The sequence below is a fragment of the Ailuropoda melanoleuca genome, chromosome 8 (assembly GCF_002007445.2).
Source record: "Ailuropoda melanoleuca isolate Jingjing chromosome 8, ASM200744v2, whole genome shotgun sequence".
NCBI classification, from domain to species: Eukaryota; Metazoa; Chordata; class Mammalia; order Carnivora; family Ursidae; genus Ailuropoda; species Ailuropoda melanoleuca.
In genome coordinates this window covers 82,564,440-82,587,081 of record NC_048225.1, presented here as the reverse complement: position 1 = coordinate 82,587,081, position 22,642 = coordinate 82,564,440, and the positions used below count along the sequence as shown (strand labels likewise).

The following is a 22,642-nucleotide window of genomic DNA, read 5'->3' as shown; positions in this document are numbered from 1 at the left end:
TTCAGAGGGGAGAGGGGTGGGGGAATGGGATAGACTGGTGATGGGTGGTAAGGAAGGCACGTATTGCATGGTACACTGGGTGTTATACGCAACTAATGGAGCATCGAACTTTACCTCAGAATCCGGGGATGTACTGTATGGTGACTAACATAATATAATAAAAAATCATTTAAAAAAAAAAAAGAAAGAAAAGCAAGAGAAAAATGAAAAAAAAAAAGAAAAAATCAGACTATACCAACTCATTTATTCACTCATTTCCATTGAGGAGCTACTAAGTACGACTCCTCTAAATACAACTCCATTCAATTAACTTGTTATTTGAAATCTTCAGTTTGAAGATTTGTGCAGAAATGATTCTCTATGAATACAGACCTAAAATCATATCACCTCTTTGTTTGAGATCTGGGTCGTATGGGGACAAGGAGCAGTGAAGTGCCATAAAACATGATGAAGAAAGATTGCTGGACTTATTACGGGCAGTCTGTCCCAACAAATGGTTCGCAACTGACCAGGTCAACTGGGATTGCATAACAATAATAATAAAAATAGCCCGCATTTACATGGCATTAATTATATGCCAGATTCTGTTCTAAGCATGTGCAATAGTAACTCATTTGATCTTCAGTATGAAATATATGCTATTATTTTTTACGAAGTATAACTGAAATAACATTACATTGAGAACAAAATGATGGTTACCAGAGGGGAGGTGGGTGGGGGTAATAGGTGAAATAGGTGATGGGGATTAAGGAGGGCACTTGTCGTGATGAGCACCAGGTTATATATGGAAGTGTTGAATCACTATATCGTACACCTGAAACTAATATAACACTGTATGTTAACTAGAATTGAATTAAAAATTTAATTTAAAAAAATTTAAAATTTTTAAAAATGTATTAACCCCAAAACAAACACACACACACAAAAGAAATAACATTAGTTTCAGGTGAACGACATAATGATTCAATATTTGTGTATATTACAACATGATCACTACAATAAGTCTAGTGAATATCTGTCACCATACATGGTTAAAAATTTTTTTCTTGTGATGAGAACGGAAATATGTACTACTACTATTCTCATTTTTTAGATGAAGAAACTGAAGAACAGAGCAGTTGAACATCTTGCTCAAGGTCATATATATAGCTAAACATGGCATTTGGACTCTAATCCGGGTGGTATGGACTTCTAACTACTACAAAAATATTACTCCCCTGCCCACATTAAAATAAATAAATAAAGACTGGAAGCACTGTTTTGGGGGCAGTGCCTGGGTAGTTCAGTCAGTTAAGCATCTGACTTCTCATCTCAGCTCAGGTCTTGATCTCAGGGTCATGAGTTCAAGCCCCACACTGGGGTCCATGCTGGGTGTGGAGCCTATTTAAAAAAAAAAAAAAAAAGAGGAAGAAGAAGCAGCAGAGGGAGCAGCACTGTTTTGGAAAATGTTCTCACCCTTAAATAGCGAGATACAGGAAAGGTCTATAGCAGGTCGCATCCACCTATAATACTACATTTCCATAACCAAGATCTCTTAAAGCTAAGATCTGGCTTCAGTGTATAAAAGAGACAGCAGAGGAAACTAGGAAACATTATCTTCTCTGGGGATGGAGATCTGGTCATTTTAACTATCAAAAAACTGTACTGTGTGGTGAAACAATGACCCACTTTAGGTTCCGGAAATCAACCATAAAAAACTGTAATATGTCTTACATTTTTCTCATTATTGACTTAATTTTAATTGTGGGATTACTATGAAACGTCAGAGCCAAAAAATTTTAGAAATCAAATCTAAAACCTTATGTTCTAGATAGGGAAACTGAAGCCTATGGGGGTAGAGTAAGTTTAGTACAGCTTCATTAATGTCACTGATAAATTTCAATTCTTGATTCAAGGGTTAGGATGTTGTCCTATTGCATTTCAGAAAGAGGATCAAACAAGGGATGTGAAAGTATTGGGTTCTAGTCCTAAGTTCATATAATTGACTTCTTGAGTAAATCCTTAAAAGTCTTCTATGTATTAAAAACAAATGAGTTTGCGGGTGCCTGGGTGACGGTCAGTTAAGCAAGCGTCTGCCTTCGACTCAAGTCATGATCTCAGCGTCCTGGGATCAAACCTCGCATCAGGCTCCCCGCTCAATGGAAAGTCTGCTTCTCCGTCTCCATCTGCCTGCCACTCACCCTGCTTGTGCTCTGCCAAATAAATTAATAAAATCTTTTTAAAAAAATGAGATTGTTGGTTTACTATAGGTGACCCTTATGCAGTAGAGAACTGGCGAAAGCCATCTTGTGGGGTGGGTCCTAATTTGTAGCATTTGCTGATTTCCATGGCATATACACTCTCACCGTGGCAATTTCAATGGTATTCATCAATTCAATATGTCATCACTAAATTTGGAACTGGGAATGGGTGCACAGTCAGCTCTTGCTTGCCTTTGTAAATCTCCATCACACCACTGCCCCTAAGGATCCATCCAACTACAAAATTGAAGGATATATTATTTAACTTGATTCTACCTAGAACAAAGAATTAGTTAATTTTGAAAATAGTAACAATATTTTTGAAATCTCATTTCTTCAGAGTTAATTCATCATTCATGAGAAGTAAACTATTTTCTAGCTGAATTCGCATACTGTGAACCAGAAACTAGTCATTTTCTTATAAACTTCTCAGATATTGAGAATACTGCCATAAGACTTCTGATGGGGGTAAAAAAAAATCAGTAGGATTCTTTTGATGAAAGTGTTACTATAATCTATGGAGTTAAGCAAGTTTTCCTTCAAAACCTTCAACATCACCTTTGACCAACTCTAGACCAGACAGTTTTGTTATTAATCAAAACATACAGATCTCCTTCCATCAATACTCTTATTTAATCCTGATAAAGCCTAATTCAGAGCTGTGTCAATAAATGCATCTGGTGTAAAGTAAAAGCACTAAAATTCACATCTGGGATAAAGAAGGAGTTAGGAAGCAAGGGATGGTCCTAAATGTTAAGCCTATTGTAGAGGATCAAAAGCAGGAGAAAGAAAAGGTTAAAAGAGATTGTCTTTTATAAGGTACTAGTGGTGAGACTATGGTGGTAATGGAGTTATTAAGAATCAGACCGGATCAAGATATGCCGAGATCAGATGGTGAGTAAATAGAATTATTAGTTGCTGGACAATCTCAATGTCTTGAGAAAGTAGGTAATCCCCGAGACTTCTTAAAGAAGTAATTTATCTAGGCAGCTATGGTGGAAGAGTTGATTAAGAACCATCAGTAAGAGTGATCAAAATCCAAAAGATGTTTACCTAAGAGGTTTCCCACTCCAGAATTCTGTCCAGTATCATGCAACTCTCATTTATTGGAAAGGAGCCCAAGAAATATTATATTGTGGGAAACTATCACTAAGATCATCCAAACATCGCTCCAGTAGGTTGGCAAGATGTTGTTCTTCAAGGGCTGGAATGTGGCTGGAACACGGCACAAGCCACACAGCATCACAGGATACCTACGTTAGATGAGGCTTCTCTAGAGGACCATCTTCCACTCTTCATGGTTTAGTAAGTGGGGAAGAGCTTAACAGAAGACCTAAGTAGCCTGGTGGAAAGTGTAGGTTCTCAAAGAGATGGTCAGGTCATGGACCTCTAGTCATGGCCTGGGGTGGAACAGGCAATAAATGGCTTATTGCATGAAGCTTTCACAAAATTTCATGATGTGGGTGGTTTTATACAGGTCTCCCATGGTCCCCTCAGAAAAGGCCCTTCACAGCAATATCCCCACATTATTGCTATAGTCTTAACTTTAATGGGGAGGTACGCCTCAAACATCCTGAAATCCTCATTTTGAAACTGCCCTTAACTGGAAACATGGTCTCAGCTCACAGAGCTCTAGCCCTGTTTAAGCAAATGAGAACTAAGCCATACTGCAGAACAGGTTCGTGAATCCTGACTGCTGTCTATGGCAGATCCAGCTTCCCCAGACCAGGAGCTCCACTACATCTGGCGGTGGGTAGCGGAGCTCCACCACATCTGGGGGTGGGTAGCAGCAAAAGCTAGTTGCAGCAGGCCTGAGCAGATGTGAGCACATTTCTAAATGCACAGTGAGGGCTACAAGCTCCAAGAGATTGTTCAGTTCAGAGGCATATTAGTCTGTTGTGAAAAACAGAGGTTTTCCCAGAACCCAAATTAAAACTGAGACATTGAATTCCTAGATGAAAAGTGAAATCTATCTATAACCACATTCAAGTAGTGCAATATTCTTACTCCCCTGACATGTACCCTAAATATTCAGTGCTTTATTATTTTAATTTTCTACTGAATGAGAATTTGGTATTTTAAAATTTGGATTCAGCAACTATATTTATGAGGTTTGTTTCCCCTATAGTTATTGGAATTTTTTTTAAAACATTGCCAGCTATATGAAATACACTGCGAAAACTTTTGGTCATTATCTGTGCTCTTAAATTTTTTATATAGTATGGGGATTACCTGTTCCTTGAAAGTCTGAAGACACTTATCTATGGAGTCCAGGGAAAATTTTTAGTGTTTTTTTGTTTTCTGTTTTTAATCAATGCATCCATTTCCTCTCTGAAAATTGGCCAATTTTACCCTTCTAATGTTACTTAATTTGTATTTTCCTAGAAAAGTATCCATCTCCTGGAGATTTTGAAATTAGTAAGATGGTGCACATAAAATATTTTACAACCTATTTTTTAAAAACAGTGAGACCTATCCCATATATAAGGCATGAAATACATATGTAGAATTTAGTAAGAACAGTCATCTAAACATCACACAGGCCAGAAAAGAGGAATATTACCTGCACCCTATATGCCAGTCCTTATATACCATAATATATTTATCCATTCCACTGTTTTTGACAGGTCCACTGTCTATGAATAGGAAATCATGATCTCAGCTATACCTTATGAAACTAGAAAAGAAAGAGCAAATTAAACACAAAGAAGTAGAAAAAAGGAAATCATAAAGGCCAGGCTGGAAATTAAGGAAGTAGAAAACAGAAAAATAAAGCAAACAAATGAGACCAAAAGCTGGTTTTTGAGATCAAGAAAAATGGTAACTCTTTTTGTAGACTGATGAGGACAAAGAGAGAGAAGACACAAATTTTCAATAAGAGGAAGGAGACTGTGCACATCCTATCATTATTAAAAGGATAATAGGAGAATAATACAACCATGTCAATAAACTAAACAAGTGAGGTGAAATCACAAATTTCTTATAAAACCAAAGCCACTGAGCTCACTCAAGAAGAAAAAAATCATAGCCTTATATCTAATAAAGAAATTTCTTTGAATCTGTTGAGGAAATTAGATAGCCTTTTATATGAACTGCTCTATTTTTGTAATTTACAATCTTCCCACGGGGCCCAGACAGCTTAACTGATGAGTTCTACCAAACATTTAAGGAAGAAATAATGGACAATTCTACACAAATTGTTTCAGAAAATAGAAGACTCATTCTAAGGCCAGCATTATCCTGATATCAAAACCAAACAAAGGTATTAGAAAACAAAACCACATAATCAATATCCCTCGATGAACATCAATGCAAAGACTCTAAACAAAACTAACAAACAGAATTTTGCAACATATAAAAAAGATAATACATTATGATCAAGTGGGGTTTATTCTAGGGATTCAAGTTTGGTTTAATGCTCAGTTCAAAAATCAATCAATGTACACTAGTTGCCCCTTTATCCATGGGGGATATGTTCCAAGACCCCCAGTGGATGCCTGAAACCACAGATCGTACCAAACCCTATATAAACTATGTTTTTTCCTCTATGTACATATGTACGATAAAGGACACAGTAAGATATTAATAACAAATAATAAAATAGGACAATTATAACAATATACTGTAATAAAAGTATGTGAGTGTGCTCTCTCTCAACATCTTACTGTACTGTACTCACCCCCCTGCGACGATGTGAGATGATAAAACGCCTACATGAGGAGATGAAGGGAGGGAAGTGACAGAGGCAGTACGACAGCATGAGGCTGCTCCTGACGTAGTGACGCTACCTCAGCTGGAGGATCGCCTATTGTGCTGGACTGTGTCGGCCATGGGTAACCACAAAGGTGGAAAGTGAAAGTGTGGATAAGGGGGAACTACTGGAATTCGCCATATTAAAAAACTAAAAAACACAACTCATACGACAATCTCATTGGATGCAAAAAAGGATTTGAAAAAATACAACATTCATCTTTGACTTTAAAAAAGTTTATGCCTGGGTGGCTCAGTTGTTTGAACGTTAGACTCCTGGTTTCAGCTCAGGTCATGATCTCAGGGTCAGGAGCTCGAGCTCCATATGAAGCTCTATGCTCAGCACAGAGTTGGCTTGGGATTCCTTCCCCTCCCTCTCCCACCCCTTATGCTCCTCCCCACCTCTGCTCACACACTGGCTCTCCCCCCGACCCCTCAAATAAATAAATAAAAACCTTTAAGAAGTTTTTTCAGCAAACATGGACTAAAAAGGAACTTTCTCAACCTTATGATAAAGGGCATCTGTGAAACACCTACAGACAGTTATACTTAAAGATGACAGAAGAAATACTTTCACCCTAGGACAGACAAGGCAAAGATATCAGCTTTCACCACTTTTATTCAAACTGGTACTGGAGAGTCTAGGTAGTACAAAAGGCAAGAAAAATAAATAAAAGGCATACAGATTGGAAAGGAAGAGATAAGACTGCTCCTGTCTTCAGATGCCATGACTGTGAACAAAGAAAAGTCTAAAAGACACTAAATGGGAAAAAAACTGCTTTAAAAAAGTAACTAAGTTCAGCAAGGTCACAGGATATGAAATCAATATATTTTTAAAAATCAATTATAATTCTATATATTAGCAACGAATAATCAGAAATTGAAATTACAAATGAATCACTCATTTAAAAAAATGAAACACTTATAATAGTACCAAAATATGTATTACATGGGGATAAATCTGACAAAAGATGCGTAGGGGCACCTGGGTGGCTGTTGTTTAAGCGTCTACCTTCGGCTCAGGTCACAATCCCAGGGTCCTGAGGTCAAGCCCCGAACTGAGCTCCCTGCTCAGCGGGGAGCCTGCTTCTCCCTCTACTCCCCCCCCTGCTTGTGCTCTCTCTCTCTCTTTCTCATGCTCTTTCTCTCATGCACTCTCTCTCTCAAATAAATCAACAAATAAATAAAATCTTAGGGAAAAAAAGATGTGTAAGACCTATACACTAAAAACTGTTGTGTAAGACCTGTACACAATAAAACATTGTTGAAAGAAATAAAGGACTTAAGTCAATGAAGAAATATACCATATTCACAGATCCAAAGACTCAATACTGTCAGGATGTGAATTCTTCACAAGTTGATCAATAGATAAAATATAATCACAATCAAAATCCCAACAGGGTTTTTTGGAGAAATTGATAAGCTAATTTTAAAATTTTCATATATGGAAAGAAAAGGACCTACCAGTGGTCAAGAGTGAGAGGAATGGAGGGTGAAAGAAAAGGCCTGCTCAATTTTGAAAAAGAACAACAGGGACACCTGGGTGGCTCAGTCAGTTAAGCGTCTGCCTTCAGCTCAGGTCATGATCCCGGAATCCTGGGATCGAGTCCCACGTAGGGCTCCCTGCTCAGCAGAAAGCCTGCTTCTCCCTCTCCCTCTGCTCCTTCCCCAGCTCCTGTTTTCTCTTGCTCACTCTCTCAAGTAAATAAATCTTTGGGGAAAAAAAATTGGAGGATATACTACTGAATTTCAAAAATTAAAAAATTTTAGTATTCAAGACAGTTTCATAACAGAACACAACAGAATGCCCAGATAATACCCACTGTGGATGGCAGACCACATCAAGTTGGTGAGGCAGTGAAGCAACTGCAATATTCATACACTGCTGGCAGGAGCGAAAAATAGCTTAACTATTTTGGAAGACAGTTTGACAGTTTCTTAAAAAGTTAAACACACACATACCATGTGACTTAGACATTCCATTCCTAGATATTTGCTCAAGAGAAATGAAAGCAATACATATGTACATGAATATGCATTGAAGCTTTGTTTGTAATCATCAAAACGGCAACAATTCAAATGCCCATCAACAGAGAATGGATAAATAGTGTATATCCCTATAATGAAATACTACGCAGCACTAAAAAAAGCATGAACTTTTAATCAAAGCAGCAGTGTGTGTGAATCTCAAAATAATTATGCCTCGTCGAAGAAGTCAGACCAAAAAAGTATACATTCTGTGTAATTCTATTTATATAAATTCTAGAAAACGAAGAATAATCTTTGGTGTTAGAAAGTGGATCAGACATTGCCTGGGAGGGGATGAGGCTAGAAGGGGAAATGACAAAGGGGTACAGGGACACTTGGAATGTGTTCGATAATTTTCCTTTTTTTAATCGTCATAATCATTTTATGGGTGTATCCATAACTTAGAAATTATCAGATTGTATACTTTAAATATGTGTAGTTTGTTGTAAATCAAGTCAACCTAAGAAGTCTGCTAAAAACAAACGAAACAAAAGTAAGGGGAAGATAGTGTTATTACCTTCATCTCATCCAGCTCCCGAAGTTCCTTAGCAGGATTTTTTTCTAAGTGACCTGCTTTATTCAGAGCCATAGCTGTCACCAGCCCTTTGCAACAACTGGGGGGGGAAAAGCACACACACAGCATGACCTATTATTGTTGGTTCCTCTTCTAAATGTTTTAAATCCTGATACAGTGGAAGTTTACCATAATAATTAAACTGTTGAGAATAATCTGTCTCTCAGTTTCTCACCCTCCATTCCTCTCACTCTTGACCACTGGTAACATTGAATGGAAATGAAGGCTAGATCATAAAAGCTACTTCCTGAATTTGAAGCAATCCTAGCGACACGTACTTCCTAGTTAATAAATTACAATTTTTCAGACCTCATTTTTATTTGGTAGGAAACTTCTAGTTTTTCAGATATGACGGTTTTTCAGTTGGAATTTTTTAAAGAAATGTTTTGGGGCCCCTGGGTATCTCTGTTGGTTAAGCATCTGCCTTCAACTCAGGTCATGATCTCGGGGTCCTGGGATGGAGCCCTGCATCAGGCTCCCTGCTCAGCTTGTTTCTCCCTCTCCCTTTCCCCCTGCCCACTCTTGCTCTCTCTCTCAAATAGATAATAAAATAATAAATAAAATTTTTAAAAAAGAGATGTTTCAGTTGGTGTTCAGTGAAACCAAACATATTTAGTGAGATATAAGTGTACATTCAGTTTTGCATGGAATGACACAGAAGTACAAGCTTCTTCATAAATGCTCCCCAGTATGTGCAAACATGCAAGATATATCTTATTAATGCAAGCAAGTGGGCCTTTTTGGGTTAATTAGGTTTTCTTTTTACTAATTCTCACTCCCGTATATATATATATATATACATATATATATATGTATATATATGTATATATATACATATATATGTATATACACATATACTTCCCACCGTACCTATGGTAACATTGTGTTCAAAAGAATTCTAAAGCCATTGGGAAAACACTAAAATCATGTATTTCAATTGGGCAGTGTTGAAACTAGTTGCTGCTACCTCCCTGACCTTATCCCCTCTGCTTTATGTCACATTTAATCTTCAAAAAGACAGTAAACAACCAGATAGTTTCACCTGCTCAAATAGCTGGAATATTGCGCCAACTTTCTGGCCAGTGCAATCGCGTCTAGCTCTAACTTTGCAACTCCTAGATCGTGTTTCTCAGCACTTTCCATCCTCAAATTTGGGAGAGTGTTTTGGTCAGTAAAGTCAGGCACCATTAAAATCAGCAAGCTTACCATCCACTGGATCATAGATATATGCAATTCATCCATCTGTTAAAAAATGATTACAATACAAATGACCCATTTTAAATAAATCAAACAGTGAAAACCATACCAAATTTTAAAATAGAAATCACACCAGTGCCCAACTTTTAACAATACTCTCATTCTTAATGACATCAAATCATCACTACTCAGCTAGGGTAACCTTTGTTTCTGTTGTTCACTATACGACATTAAACTACCCTCCGCCTCTGTAGCTTGGTCAAGGGTATTAACCCATTAAAGCTGCGTTCCCCAATTGTGTACCAAGGCATCGAAAGTCTCTGCAGCAAACTCTCAAGGATGCCTTGGGTTTTTAAACTCTTGAGGGAAGTAACAGTGATGTGTGACATCTATCAGCACAGCACGAATGTGACATGGTTCACAGTTCCAACATTAGATGCACCATATCACTTCTGATGGCATCTTACCTTTGCAAAGCTGGTTTTATTGATGGTTGTGTAGTAAAAAACAAAAACAAAAACAAAAGACAAGTACTTGGAAAATCAAGGTACAATAAGCACTGACGGTGGCACTGTCCAACCTGGTTCCAAGGTTAGAGAAGTTGTACAGTGCCCAAGTACATACGTTCCATTGGTAAATAATTTTGATTAGAGGAGAATAAAATAAAAGGTTCTTTTTCTTTCCAATGTATGTACATCTAATAAGTTAAATTAAGACATTTAATTTTAGGGATGCCTGGGTGGCTCTGGCAGTTAAGCATCTGCCTTTGGCTCAGGTCAGTATCCCGGGGTCCTGGCATCGAGTCCCGCTTTGGGCTCCTTTCTCAGTGGGGAGCCTGCTTTTCCCTCTGCCTGCCGCTCCCTTGCTTGTGCTCACTCGCTCTGTCTCTGACAAAATAAATAATTTTTTAAAAAATAAATTAAAAAAATACATTAAATTTTACAAAGCTTATTTGAGTAAGTGATTAGAAATCAGGCAGGGTCAAAACCAAAAAAACGGTTAGGGGCCTGCAGGAGGGGCCAGGAAAAAGATTTTAATAGAGAAGATGCTAAAGCAGAGCAAAGAAATTATTTATAATAGACTATGACTCAAATGTTTGCCTTATTTGGGAAAATTTCATTCTTTGGCTGTTGTGATAGTTGTTCTTGAGTTTCATTTTCTCGTAATCAAGAACATCTGGTTGATTATGATCAGTTCCTGAGTTTTGTTTTCTTAGACTCAAGTGCGTGGACTCTGGCTTTCGTTCGTTTATAGAGGCTACCACGGACACAAGAGCTACCCCAGTCTAATGCCTCCTTGTTTAACTGTTTTAACGTGCTACTTTTTCAAACAGTTTCTAAGCTACTAGGACAGAAATATTTAGAACGTTGTTTGAACCTACCTACTTAATCAACTGGACTCTGAGGTCTTTCTTTTGGTTTAGGAGTATGAAAATACTGAGGCACAAAGGGCAGCAAGCAATTACGCTTGGGAACCTCTGCATTATGCTATTTGCGGAGGCTGGGACCCAGAAATCAAAAGCAGAAAACTTCATGAAATGCAAACGGCAAGCACACCATACTCTTCAAATGCTCTATGCCCTTTCTCTATTGGTGAGTTCCTCAGTACTCTTCTCTAGGCTTAAACATGACCTACTCTGAGAAGGCTTTTTAACTTCCACTGGCTTTAATTTGCTCCTTTCCCCACATTTCTATGGTACTTGGTACATTTCTATTACAACGGTCTGTGACTTCAGTTAGCCTGTCCGTCTCTTTAACACACGGGCCATCATTTTATCCCTCAAAACCACACACAGTACTTGGCAAAGAACTAAGTGCTTAATAGATGTTTGTTAAATGGACAAATAAAAATCAAACTTGGTAGCCCATCTGGTAGTAAAACCCAAGCTCCCCGCCTCAGAAGGAAAGGTTGTTAATGACCTAAAGTAGTGTTAAGGAATGTATTTTTACACCTCAATTAACACACCAGGAAAAGGGCAACTCTTCCTGAGGAATGGTTTAAAAAGACTGCTATCCCATTTCTAAGGTTTTTCCCCCCACATTCACAAACTATGCCCCTGCTGCTTCTCAAAGTAAATACATTCCTAACTGTTCTTTCCTATACCAATGGCCTGGATTATACTCTCATTGAAAGACTCATTTGTGCTTACATAAAATATTAATCAATCCTTGAACCATCCCTAATAAACAAACAGAAACATGTTATCTTTATTTTAGAGTTATATTGGAGAGATTAAATGGTAGAATCTAGGGCATGCAAGAGTTCATAGGAGAATTTAAAATTAGGATCAAATGAAACACAAAAGTATATCTTTTACTTTCTCAAAGATATGAAAGCATTCTTTGTAATTAGATAGAGAGTATGTATGATAAGTTTTATAATAAACCAGAGGTTTACTGTGATCCTGGTACAAAATTCGTAAGAGAAATTTTAATGAATTAAGTGATTTTCTTTTATGAAAAGACTTGTTCCAAATTCACTAATCTTGTCAGGGATGACAAGTAGATACTTAGCCACCTTCTAGCTGATTTTTTAAAATCATATTTAATTTGTCCCTTCAAAATATAAGTGATGTTTAATAATGAGTCAGAGAAATTCATATTATGGACAGGTCATTTTAAAATGGATAAGAATTTCCATCTTGGTATGATTTTGCTGCTAACAATGAGGCATAGCTCGCTTTTTAAAACTTTCAAACTTATACACTTGAAAATCTGGAAATAAGTGTCTAATTGTTCTAAAATCTTACAATTTAAGTGTTTCAGCTGGCTGAGAATCTTTTCTTTAAATGTAGAAGTGCTCCATCGTCTAATGTCCGCAAGAACAACTGAATGACATTACAGGAGAGGGAAAATTTTACTAGTCAATTTAATAGAAACCCTTGCATAACACTGATGGAATTAAAGGATGAGTAGTATTATTTAATAAATATAGTCAATAACGCACTTCTTCAATTTCAATTCGTGTTTCTTTGTGAGCTGTCATTTCAGAATGACAGTTCTTAAAAGCTAGAGCTGAAGCTGACCTTCAAAGGACTTTATCACTAAGTCTTAACTTGTGATAATAAAAAATTATGAAGCCTGTTCACTCACATCCGTTTTTTAACTATCACTAAATTTATCTTAAAGCATTGTTTACTTCATCCTGTTTCACTGTCTGTATGTGTTTTATACATGTAAGTTAGGAACAACAAAGTTTTCTTTGCTGATACAGACACGTGGTGAAAAGGGTGTGAGGATCAGTGTTTTAGCCTGTCAAGCAGCACAGAGTAGATGGAGTTCCTATGTAAAGGAAAAAACAAAACAAAACTGAAGGTAAGAAAATGAATCAGAAAGGAAAATGAATGGTGGGTGGAAAAAAAGCAAGCTTTTTCATTTTTAAATAGTTATAGCAGTTAATATGGATATACACAGTTCCTCAAGGAATTTATAATCTTGCAAGTTTTCTACGCACTTTAATTATAATATCATCACGTAGTGTTAAAGTAGAGCTATATTAAGGCACTTTCTAAATAACGCTGTATTATAAAGACTGAAATCCATAATATAAAAAATTGAGTAAATGATTCCATGGAGATAAACACCCAATAGTAAACTGAGTATTTACCAAAGAAGGGGTTAATGTAGCAATACCATAAGACAACAGTGCTGGAATGTTCTTCCTTACTTCATTCAATAAGTACTTATTTAGTCTCATTATGTGACAGTACTCTGCTACCCTTTTTCTTAATTTTGGTTGTCTTCCACGTTATAGAAATTTCTCCTAAGTCTGGGGATCCCCTGGATTCATTCTTCTAGTCTTTATATATTTGCTCCTCAACTCTTGGTGTCTATATGTTTACAATATATTCATAGACTGTGATATAATGTAATGCTTTGTAAATAGCATTCCCATATTACATCACAGTCTCTGCCTTTCAAATTCTTTTTTTAAAAAAGATTTTATTTATTTATTTGAGAGAGAGAGACCAAGAGAGAAGTAAACAGAGTGGGGGGAGGGAGGCAGAGGGAGAAGCAGACTCCCCATCAAGCTGGGAGCCAGTCACAGGGGTCCATCCCAGGACCCTGGGATTATGACCTGAGCTGAAGACAGCCGCTTAACTGACTGAGACACCCAGGCGCTCCTCAAATTTCTAATTTAAGCAATATTTAAGTGAATTAAGTTCATTTTAACAATTTTGTAAGATCAAATATTTGCAAAGTAAGTTTAATTACAATAAGAGATTCCTGTGTAACTCTAGATTATAATTAAGACTACATGGTAGAAGTAAATGTAGTAAACCATGCCTTTGGAAATTATTATTTCATGTTGTGCTGGTTAAGAAGTCCACAGGTTCAGGGGTGCCTGGGTGGCACAGTCAGTTGACCGTCTGGCTCTTGATTTTGGCTCAGGTCATGATCTCAGGGCCGTGAGATCCAGCCCCATGTCTGGCTCTGTGCTAAGCAGGGAGTCTGCTTGAGATTCTCTCTCCCTCTCCCCCTGCCCTCCCCCTGCTCATGTGTGTGCTCTCTTTCTCTAAAATAAATAAATAAATCTTAAAAAAAAAAGTTCACAAGTTGAGTTCTTCAGAATTGCAGAACAATTCTATTTGTTCTAAAAATTATAGACTAATAGTATTGTGGCATCTTGTGTTTCTTCCTAATATCATGTTTCTGTAATCCTTCAGCCAGGCAGGAGCACCAACATAAATCCTTAAAATGTTCACATTCCAGATTAATACTATTAAGAGGGAAAAATCAGTATAGTGAGTAAAGACTAAAGATAATAATTAGAACTCAAAACTTTTGATCATCTCTGAAACTTCATTTCAAATGCAGGAACATACTACATTTAAAAATCCCTGCAAATCATTTGAGTAATTATATCACAGAAGTTCCCATTTCACCCTCCTAACTTCCTGCTTCAGTTGGATAGGCATGACCTAGCCATTCCTTGAAAAAACTCCCAGCCAAGGCAAAATATAATTTCACAAACCCCTACAAGTACATACATGGCGCTGAAGTTCAATGTTACCATTGTTAATCTCATTGCCTATCTTCAAAAGCCATTGTTGAATCATGTTAAATATTTGTGCTTGGAGTACCCTGAAGGAAAAATCAAGTAAAATAAATATAAGATATGCTTAGAGTGTAAAAGTCTAACTATCAGCTAAACGAAAGGGTTTTATTTGTCCGGGTCTAGGAAATGTAGGTGTTGACAACTATTTGGGAATTCAGGGAAAGGGGAATCAAAGCCCTGAATTACCTGGTATATTGGCTTGCTCCCTATCACAGCCTTCCCAACCCTGGGCAGGTAGCAACTGGCATGATGCACTTTGGACAACGTAGATCTTACCTTCAGTGCTAGTTCTATACTGTAAAAACTCACACTCATACCCTTTACATTCACTTCTAGGCAGTGAGACCACAAAGTGAGAAGAATGAATTTTAAATTCTCAAGAGATCAGTTTCCAACATGAAAGTGTGAGAAGCAAAGTTGATTCACGCCCCCCACTGAAGCTGGTGAGAATTATTTAAAAAACTAAACTAAACTAAAACAGTGAAAGCCTCTGCAAACGTCCTAAGGCCAGAGAGCAACTGAAGAAACGTGTGTTCAAGACAATCTATGAAAATTCAATAAGAAAGGCAAGAAGAGCCTAGTATTTAAAACTAGACTACTCCCCCTCTTGCCACTCTCAGCTCAGTGAGGCCGAAACTCCACTCTAGGCTACTACAGCCAAGAACACAGAAATCCCTCCCTCCCTCCCCCTCCAGCTCCTAGTCAGAGGGCTCTGTTCCTGGGAGGCAAAAGACTTCCAAGACTTCCTATGTGACCCCAGTCACCTGTTGCTGAGGCTAGGTACTGGGAAAATGCAGCTGAGAAGTGGGGATTCCCTTCTGTCCAGCAGAAAGCTATGGGAACTTACAGGCCAGAATCCACATCCATATACTGAGGAACGGTACCAATAACATTTATCAATGCATCCAACTGAGATTTCATTTCATTAACTTTTTCATTAAGTCCTTCGAATTCTTCCTGAAGCATTTCGGGAAACTCCAGAGCATTTGCCAACTTGAAAGAACAGAATTCTAGAGAACCAACCAAACTTGAAAGAATTTTAGAGATACCTAGAAAAGTGAGAAAAGTACTAACTTTTAAAAGTATTCATAAGTCTACCATTGCAATAATAAATTATAAAAATACTAAAGGCGGGGCATATCTTCTTTTCATCTTTTTATTATTCTACAGTTTGCCTAGCAGAGAATCTTGCAAAGAGTAGTTCTTAAACAAATGTTTCATGAATAAGCACAGTGCAGTCAGTGCTTTTCTGACTGATGGACTATTTATTTGATGACGGTTTATAATCTTAAGTTTCTTGGCTTCTCAGCTGAGAACCAAATGCATTAAACTCAGAAACCACAAATTACAGTTTTCTATAATAGGCATTAATTCACTTAATCATTTTGTTAAGAAGACAATGATGATAAACAGCTTCTTTGTGATTATAGGATAGTTGATAACAGAAATGAGAATAGTACTTGAGTCATTTTTTAGGTCATTGTTCAGGTTTTCATGAAGCTTATAGTTTTGGTCTGAACAAGGATTGAGTCTGGATCCTAATTTTTGCCAATTCACTGTGAAATCATGGCAAAATACCCTCTCTATACCTTTGTCTTATCTCATTTGCAAAATAAGAAATGAAATGCTCCCATCTTAGGGGCACCTGGGTGGCTCAGTCATTTAAGTGTCTGCCTTCGGTTCAAGTCACGATTCCAGGGTCCTGGGATTGAGTCCCACATCAGGCTCTCTGCTCAGTGGGGAGTCTGCTTCTCCCCTTCTCCCTCTCACTCTCCCTCTGTGTTCTCCTTCTCTCTCTCAAATAAATAAATAAAATCTTAAAAAAAAAAAAAAGAAATGCTCCCATCTTAGAAATTTATAAAGAGAATTAAAAAGCAAACTTCTTCTTGTCCTTGATGAAAATATTTTACTGCCTTCATCAGTAAACTTTGATCTCTTATGAGTATTCAAAATGATCTGTTAATTTCACTATCATTCATCATTCTGACTTCCTCATTTATTCTAAACCATTTTACTATTTCATTTTTTTCTCTGCCCACCATATATTTTCATGGGGAAGTATTAGCATCTTATCTCTAACTACATTACTGATGCTATAGTAATTAAGATTGTGTTTTCCCAATGGAAGTAGTTTTATGTTGAACAACAGTGCCAGTCAATGGACGAGGGTTGCCTAAACACTTCACTGGGAAGGATTCTTTTTTTTTTTTTTTTTTTTTTATTTTAAGTAGGCTCCACGCCCAACATGGGCTTGAACTCATGACCCTGAAATCAAGAGTCACATGCTCTACTGACTGAGCCAGCCAGGCAGCCTCGCTGGGAAGGATTCTTTTTTTTTTTTTTAATTTATTTATTTGACAGAAAGAGAGACAGCCAGCGAAAGAGGGAACACACAAGCAGGGGCAGTGGGAGAGGAAGAAGCAGGCTCCCATTGGAGGAGCCTGATGCAGGGCTCGATCCCAGAACGCTGGGATCATGCCCTGAGCCGAAGGCAGACGCTTAACGACTGAGCCACCCAGGCGCCCCATTACTGGGAAGGATTCTTAAGTAACACATGACGCAGTGAGTAAAGTCATCATTCTCATGAAATACAGTATCATCCAGAGTCTCAAATTATCTCTAGAACTTCTCATACACAACGTCCAACATCAATAAGAAACAGGAATATGAAAATAATTGACTCTTATGAGTCAAGACAAAATACAGACAATTTAAAAAGACCTATAGGAGAACCAGATAGTACTGAATTATCAGGCACGGACTTTAAAATTAACTGTGAGCAGAATAGAAAGCCCAGAAGTATACCCACACTTATATGGTCAATTAATCTATGACAAAGGAGGCAAGTATATATGATGGGGAAAAGACAGTCTCCAATAAATGGTGCTGGGAAAAATGGACAGCTGCATGCAAAAGAATGAAATTGGAGGATTGTCTTACACCATACACAAAAATAAACACAAAATGATTAAAGACTAAATGTAAGACCTGAAGCCATAAAACTCCTAGAAGAAAACAGGCAGTAATCTACCACAAAGCAACAGTAATCGAGACAGTTGGTACTAGCACAAGGCACAGACATACAGATCAATGGAATAGAACTCAAAGTCCAAAAATAAACCCAAACATGCATGGTCAACTAATTTTTGACAAGAGTGTCAAGACCATTAAATGTGGAAAATATGGTCTTTCTAACAAATGGTAGAGGTGTAACTGAATATCCACATGCAAAAGAAGCCTTTACCTCACACTATATATAAAAATTAACTCAAAATGGGCCAATACCATAATATAAGAGCAAAAACTACAAAACTCTTAGATGAACACGTAAGAATAAACTTCATGACTTTAAATTTGGCAAGGGATTCAAAGACATGGCACTGAAAGCACAAACAAAAAAAGAAAAAAATAGATAAATTGGACTTCATCAAAATTTAAAATTTTTGCACTGCAAAGGACACAATAACAAAAAATGAAAAAACAGCCCAAGAGTAAGAAAATATTTACAGTTCATATATTGGAAAAAACACTTTATCTAGAGTATATAAAGAACTCTAACAACTCAATAACAGAAAGACAAAAAACCCAGTTAAAACACGGACAAAGGATCTGGATAGACGTTTCTCCAAAGAAGATATACAAATGGCTACTAAGCCTCGAAAAGATGCTCAACATAGTAGTGATCGGAAAACATGAATCAAAACCATAATGCGATACTACTACACACCCACTGGTATGGCTAGAATCAAAAAGTCAAATAACAAGTGATGGCAAGGATGTGGAGAAATCAGAGCCTCATACACTGGGGGTGGGTTTTAAAATGATCAGGCCTCGGGCACCTGGGTGGCTTAGTCGCTAAGCGTCTGCCTTCTGCTTGGGTCATGATCCCAGAGTCCTGCGATGGAGTCCTACATTGGGCTCCCAGCTCAGCGGGGAGCCTGCTTCTCCCTCTGACCCTCACCCCACTTGTGCTCTCTCTCTCTCAAATAAATAAATAAATCTTTTTAAAAAATTAAAAAATAAAAAATAAATAAGATGATCCGGCCTCTTTGAAAACAGTGTGACAGTCCTCAAAAACTTAGAGTTACTACTTGACCAACAATTTTACTCCTAGATATACACCTAAGAGAAATGAAAACATATTTCCACACAGAAATGTGTAAACAAATGTTTATATTACCATTATTCATAATGGCCAAAAAGTGGAAACAACACAGGGGCACCTGGATGGCTCAGCTAGTTAAGCATGTGCCTTAGGCTTAGGTCATGATCCTAAGGACCTGAGATCGAGTCCCACATCAGGTTCCTTGCTCAGCTGGGAGCCTGCATCTCCCTCTGCCTGCTGCTCCCCCTGCTTGTGCTCTCTCTCTCTCTCTCTCCCTGATTAAAAAAAAAAAAAAAAAAAAGGCAGAACTCAATGCTTTATTTTGCTTGATTTTTAAAACCATATGTAACAGGGCACCTGAGTGGCTCAGTCGGTTAAGCGTCTGCCTTCGGCCCAGGGCGTGATCCCAGGTGATCCAGGGTCCTGATCGAGCCCCCACATCAGGCTCCCTGCTCAACAGGGAGCCTGCTTCTCCCTCTCCCATTCCCCCGCTTATGTACTCACTCTCTCTCTGTCAAATAAATAAATAAAATCTTAAAAAAAAACCCATATGTAACATTATTTATATTTTAAATATTACTTGTATTACAAATAATAATCACTATTAAAATGCTTTATAATGTCAAGCAACATGTCATTGTTTCTTTCTTACCATTATCCCCATTTATTCTTATTTCAAATTCTTTGTAGAGTCTTCCTATGGTTTTCACAATTTCCTTCATGTGCTGTTGCTCTGGTGGCATCTCCCCCTCCATACTTTTATGGCGATTCAATATCGCAAACCCAACATCTGTCCAGTTTTCCTGTAAATGTTTAATAATCTTGAGAGAATCATATTTTGACACTAGCAAATCCCCAGTATACTTGTCTTTATCTTCATTCAACATCTAGAGAATGAAACGGGGTGAGGAAATTAGACTATTATTCACTAATGATTTCATCAGAGTCTACCCAGATGTTTATTTCCCAGTGATGGCCAATTATTTTATTTATATATCCTATTATTATTTGCTCATACAATTTTTTCATATGACATAATTTTATTTTCAAAATTAAAGTGGGGGCAGCTGGGTGGCTCAGTCGGTTAAGCATCTGCCTTCAGCTTAGGTCATGATCCCAGAACTCTGGGATCGAGCCCTGCCTCAGGCTCCTTGCTTAGCAGGGAGCCTGCTTCTCCCCCTCCCTCTGCCTGCCACTGCCTCTGCTTGTGCTCTCTCTCTCTCTCTCTATCAAATAAATAAACAAAATCTTAAAAAAAAATTAAAGTGAATTTAAATTAATTATAATACCCTGTAAGATAACCCATATTTTACCAGAGGAAAATAATTATATTACATGCTGTATAGGTAAAAATGAATGACAAGCAAATACGGACCAGAGAGCCGAGCTACCTGCTTTGGTGAGGAGATCACATATCTGTTTACATGATCCCCACTGGACTGGGAAAGTTGCTAGAATGTATATGCTATGTTTTATTTGTCTAGCCTAGAGTCCAAGTCCTATAACAAAGTGCAATTTACCTATTTGTGACTCGGATAATGCAAACAAATCTCCCATGCTTCAAAAAGAGTAATCAGCACAGGGAAGCAATGTAGCAGAGCGATTAAGGGCAAGGATTTTGGAGGTGGAGAGACCCGGACTCATTCTGACTCCACCACTTACCACTTATAGACAACTTAGGCAAGTGACTTAACATTTCTAAGCTTCCCTTTCGCATCTGTGAGATGGGGATTATAAAACCCGCGTCCGGTGGCTGCCGTGAAGAGTAAGTACCATAATGTGTGGAAAGCACCTTCAGCCTGACAGAGTAAGTGCTTAATGAATGTGAATTATTATTATTCCTATGAAATAAAGCAGCATGATTGTTTTTCAGTCTTATCTATGCAATGTCAAAATTGCCAGATAAACAGTAAAGTCACTAAACCTGCTATATATAAACAGGACAACAAACATCTTCAATTCTGAGAATATTCTGCTCCCATCTTTCCAGAAGACAAGAAAACAGATTCCTGGGATCTGGAGGAGACTTCATCAGGTCATGAGTCTGATACTCGCTTTGGAGGTATTTCGATATTTTACATGTTTTCCTTTGTCAGACTGCTATAACATTATAGTAACTTGATTAATGGAAGCTATTTTCAAAGCTCAAACTCTTTTAAGATGTTATTAATAAACAAAGTGTAATATACACCTACAGTGGAATATTCTTCAGCTTTTGAAAGGAAGGAAATCCTGACACAGGCGACCAAGCAGATGAGCCTTAAGGACATTATACTAAAGGAAATAAGCCCATCATAAAGGGACAAATACTGTGATTCCAGACATATGGTGTCTGGCATAGTCAAATTTAGAGAGACAGAAAGTGGAATGGTGGTTGCCAGGGGCTGGGGGAGGAGGAAATAGAGGGGGTTCTTGTTTCATGGGTAGAGTTTCAGTTTAAGATGATGAAAAAATTCTGGACATGGATGGTGGTGGTCGGTGCACACCAATATAAATTTACTTAATGCCCCTGAACAATCCACTGAAAAATGACTGAGCCGGTAAATGTGATGTTATGTATATGCTGTACCACAAGTTTTTAAAAAGATGTTATAAAGTTTAAAAGTCCAAGTTGTCCTTAAGACAGAAGGCAGGTACAGGAGAGGCACAAATGTCACTTATATCTGACAATTAGAGGAGATATTCAGAACTACCCTCACTGCCACCCAAGTATCTTTTCCCAGTTTTACCTGGCAGCCTAACTTTATTTGCCTCAAAAATCTAAAATAGAACTGAAAATAAAATATTTAAGTGCATTTTTAAAAGCTCCTGGAATCTTGCTGTTTTCTTTGTTTTCATAAAATGCAGTATGGCATTTTGAAAGGATGAGGTGTGACTCAGTTGTAAGTGACAAGTGGCAAGCTTACAAACAGAATTTTGCTTACCAAACAGTTTATTAGAAAGTCTTACCTTTTGCCACTGCGTGAAGTCTGGAATAACTGATTCGAGTATATTTTCTTTACTAGGAGATGAAATTTCTTTTCTATTGGAAGAAGGAAAAGGAGCAAAGCAGGATCTTAGAACAATGGATAAACAAAGAAAGTCATGAGTCCATACACTATAGAACAATATTAGGTTTCTCCTGACTGATTTTCAAACATGCCTTCTATCCTCATAGGCATTCATCTTAAAATCTGCAAATGTAAATATAATTTCAGCCTCCAACCAGCCCTGAGCAATCAAGTTACAGGGTCAGAGGACACGCAAGAATTAAAAGGGTGGTCTCTGGGTCTTTGCCATCCAAAATTAGATCATCTTAAGAGTAATTCCTGATGAATACAGCAGACAAAACAATTTATAAATAGGAGGGAAGCCTAATGAATAATTAAGACTCAACATTTAGGTCAGGAGCCCCAACTTTTGGTAAGAAAGTTTCCTTTAACATCTCTGAAGTCTCACAGGGAGAAAGCTCTGATAGAAGTTTCTGAAGAGAAAGAGAAATGAGAATCCCTGCCCCACCAGTACTCTCCTCCAAGCTAAGAGTCAGCAAACAGTAGAAACAGGGATGGCAGCAGCCCACAGCTTGGATATGTTCCAGCTTCAGCTTCCAGAACTTCCAACTCTGCTAACTCGGACACCTTAGAGGATCTGAAAAACCGAAACCATTGCCCTCAATTTGAAATGGAAATGGTACCTACACATGTTTGTTTC

The 22,642-nt window shown here is 37.7% G+C and overlaps 1 protein-coding gene across 3 annotated transcripts in view; it reads right to left on the bottom strand.

Moving 5' to 3' along the window:
- AXDND1 (axonemal dynein light chain domain containing 1) overlaps nucleotides 1-22,642 on the bottom strand; it is an 89,940-nt gene that overhangs the window by 21,789 nt on the left and 45,509 nt on the right. For all 3 annotated transcript variants that reach the window (XM_034666782.1, XM_011220956.3, XM_034666783.1), the window contains 6 exons: nucleotides 21,902-21,974; nucleotides 19,605-19,839; nucleotides 15,695-15,896; nucleotides 14,780-14,873; nucleotides 9,635-9,834; nucleotides 8,536-8,632 (listed from right to left, as the gene is read on the bottom strand). In XM_034666782.1, coding sequence (XP_034522673.1) covers nucleotides 8,536-8,632; nucleotides 9,635-9,834; nucleotides 14,780-14,873; nucleotides 15,695-15,896; nucleotides 19,605-19,839; nucleotides 21,902-21,974 — 901 coding nt within the window. The remainder of the gene's footprint in view (nucleotides 1-8,535; nucleotides 8,633-9,634; nucleotides 9,835-14,779; nucleotides 14,874-15,694; nucleotides 15,897-19,604; nucleotides 19,840-21,901; nucleotides 21,975-22,642) is intronic.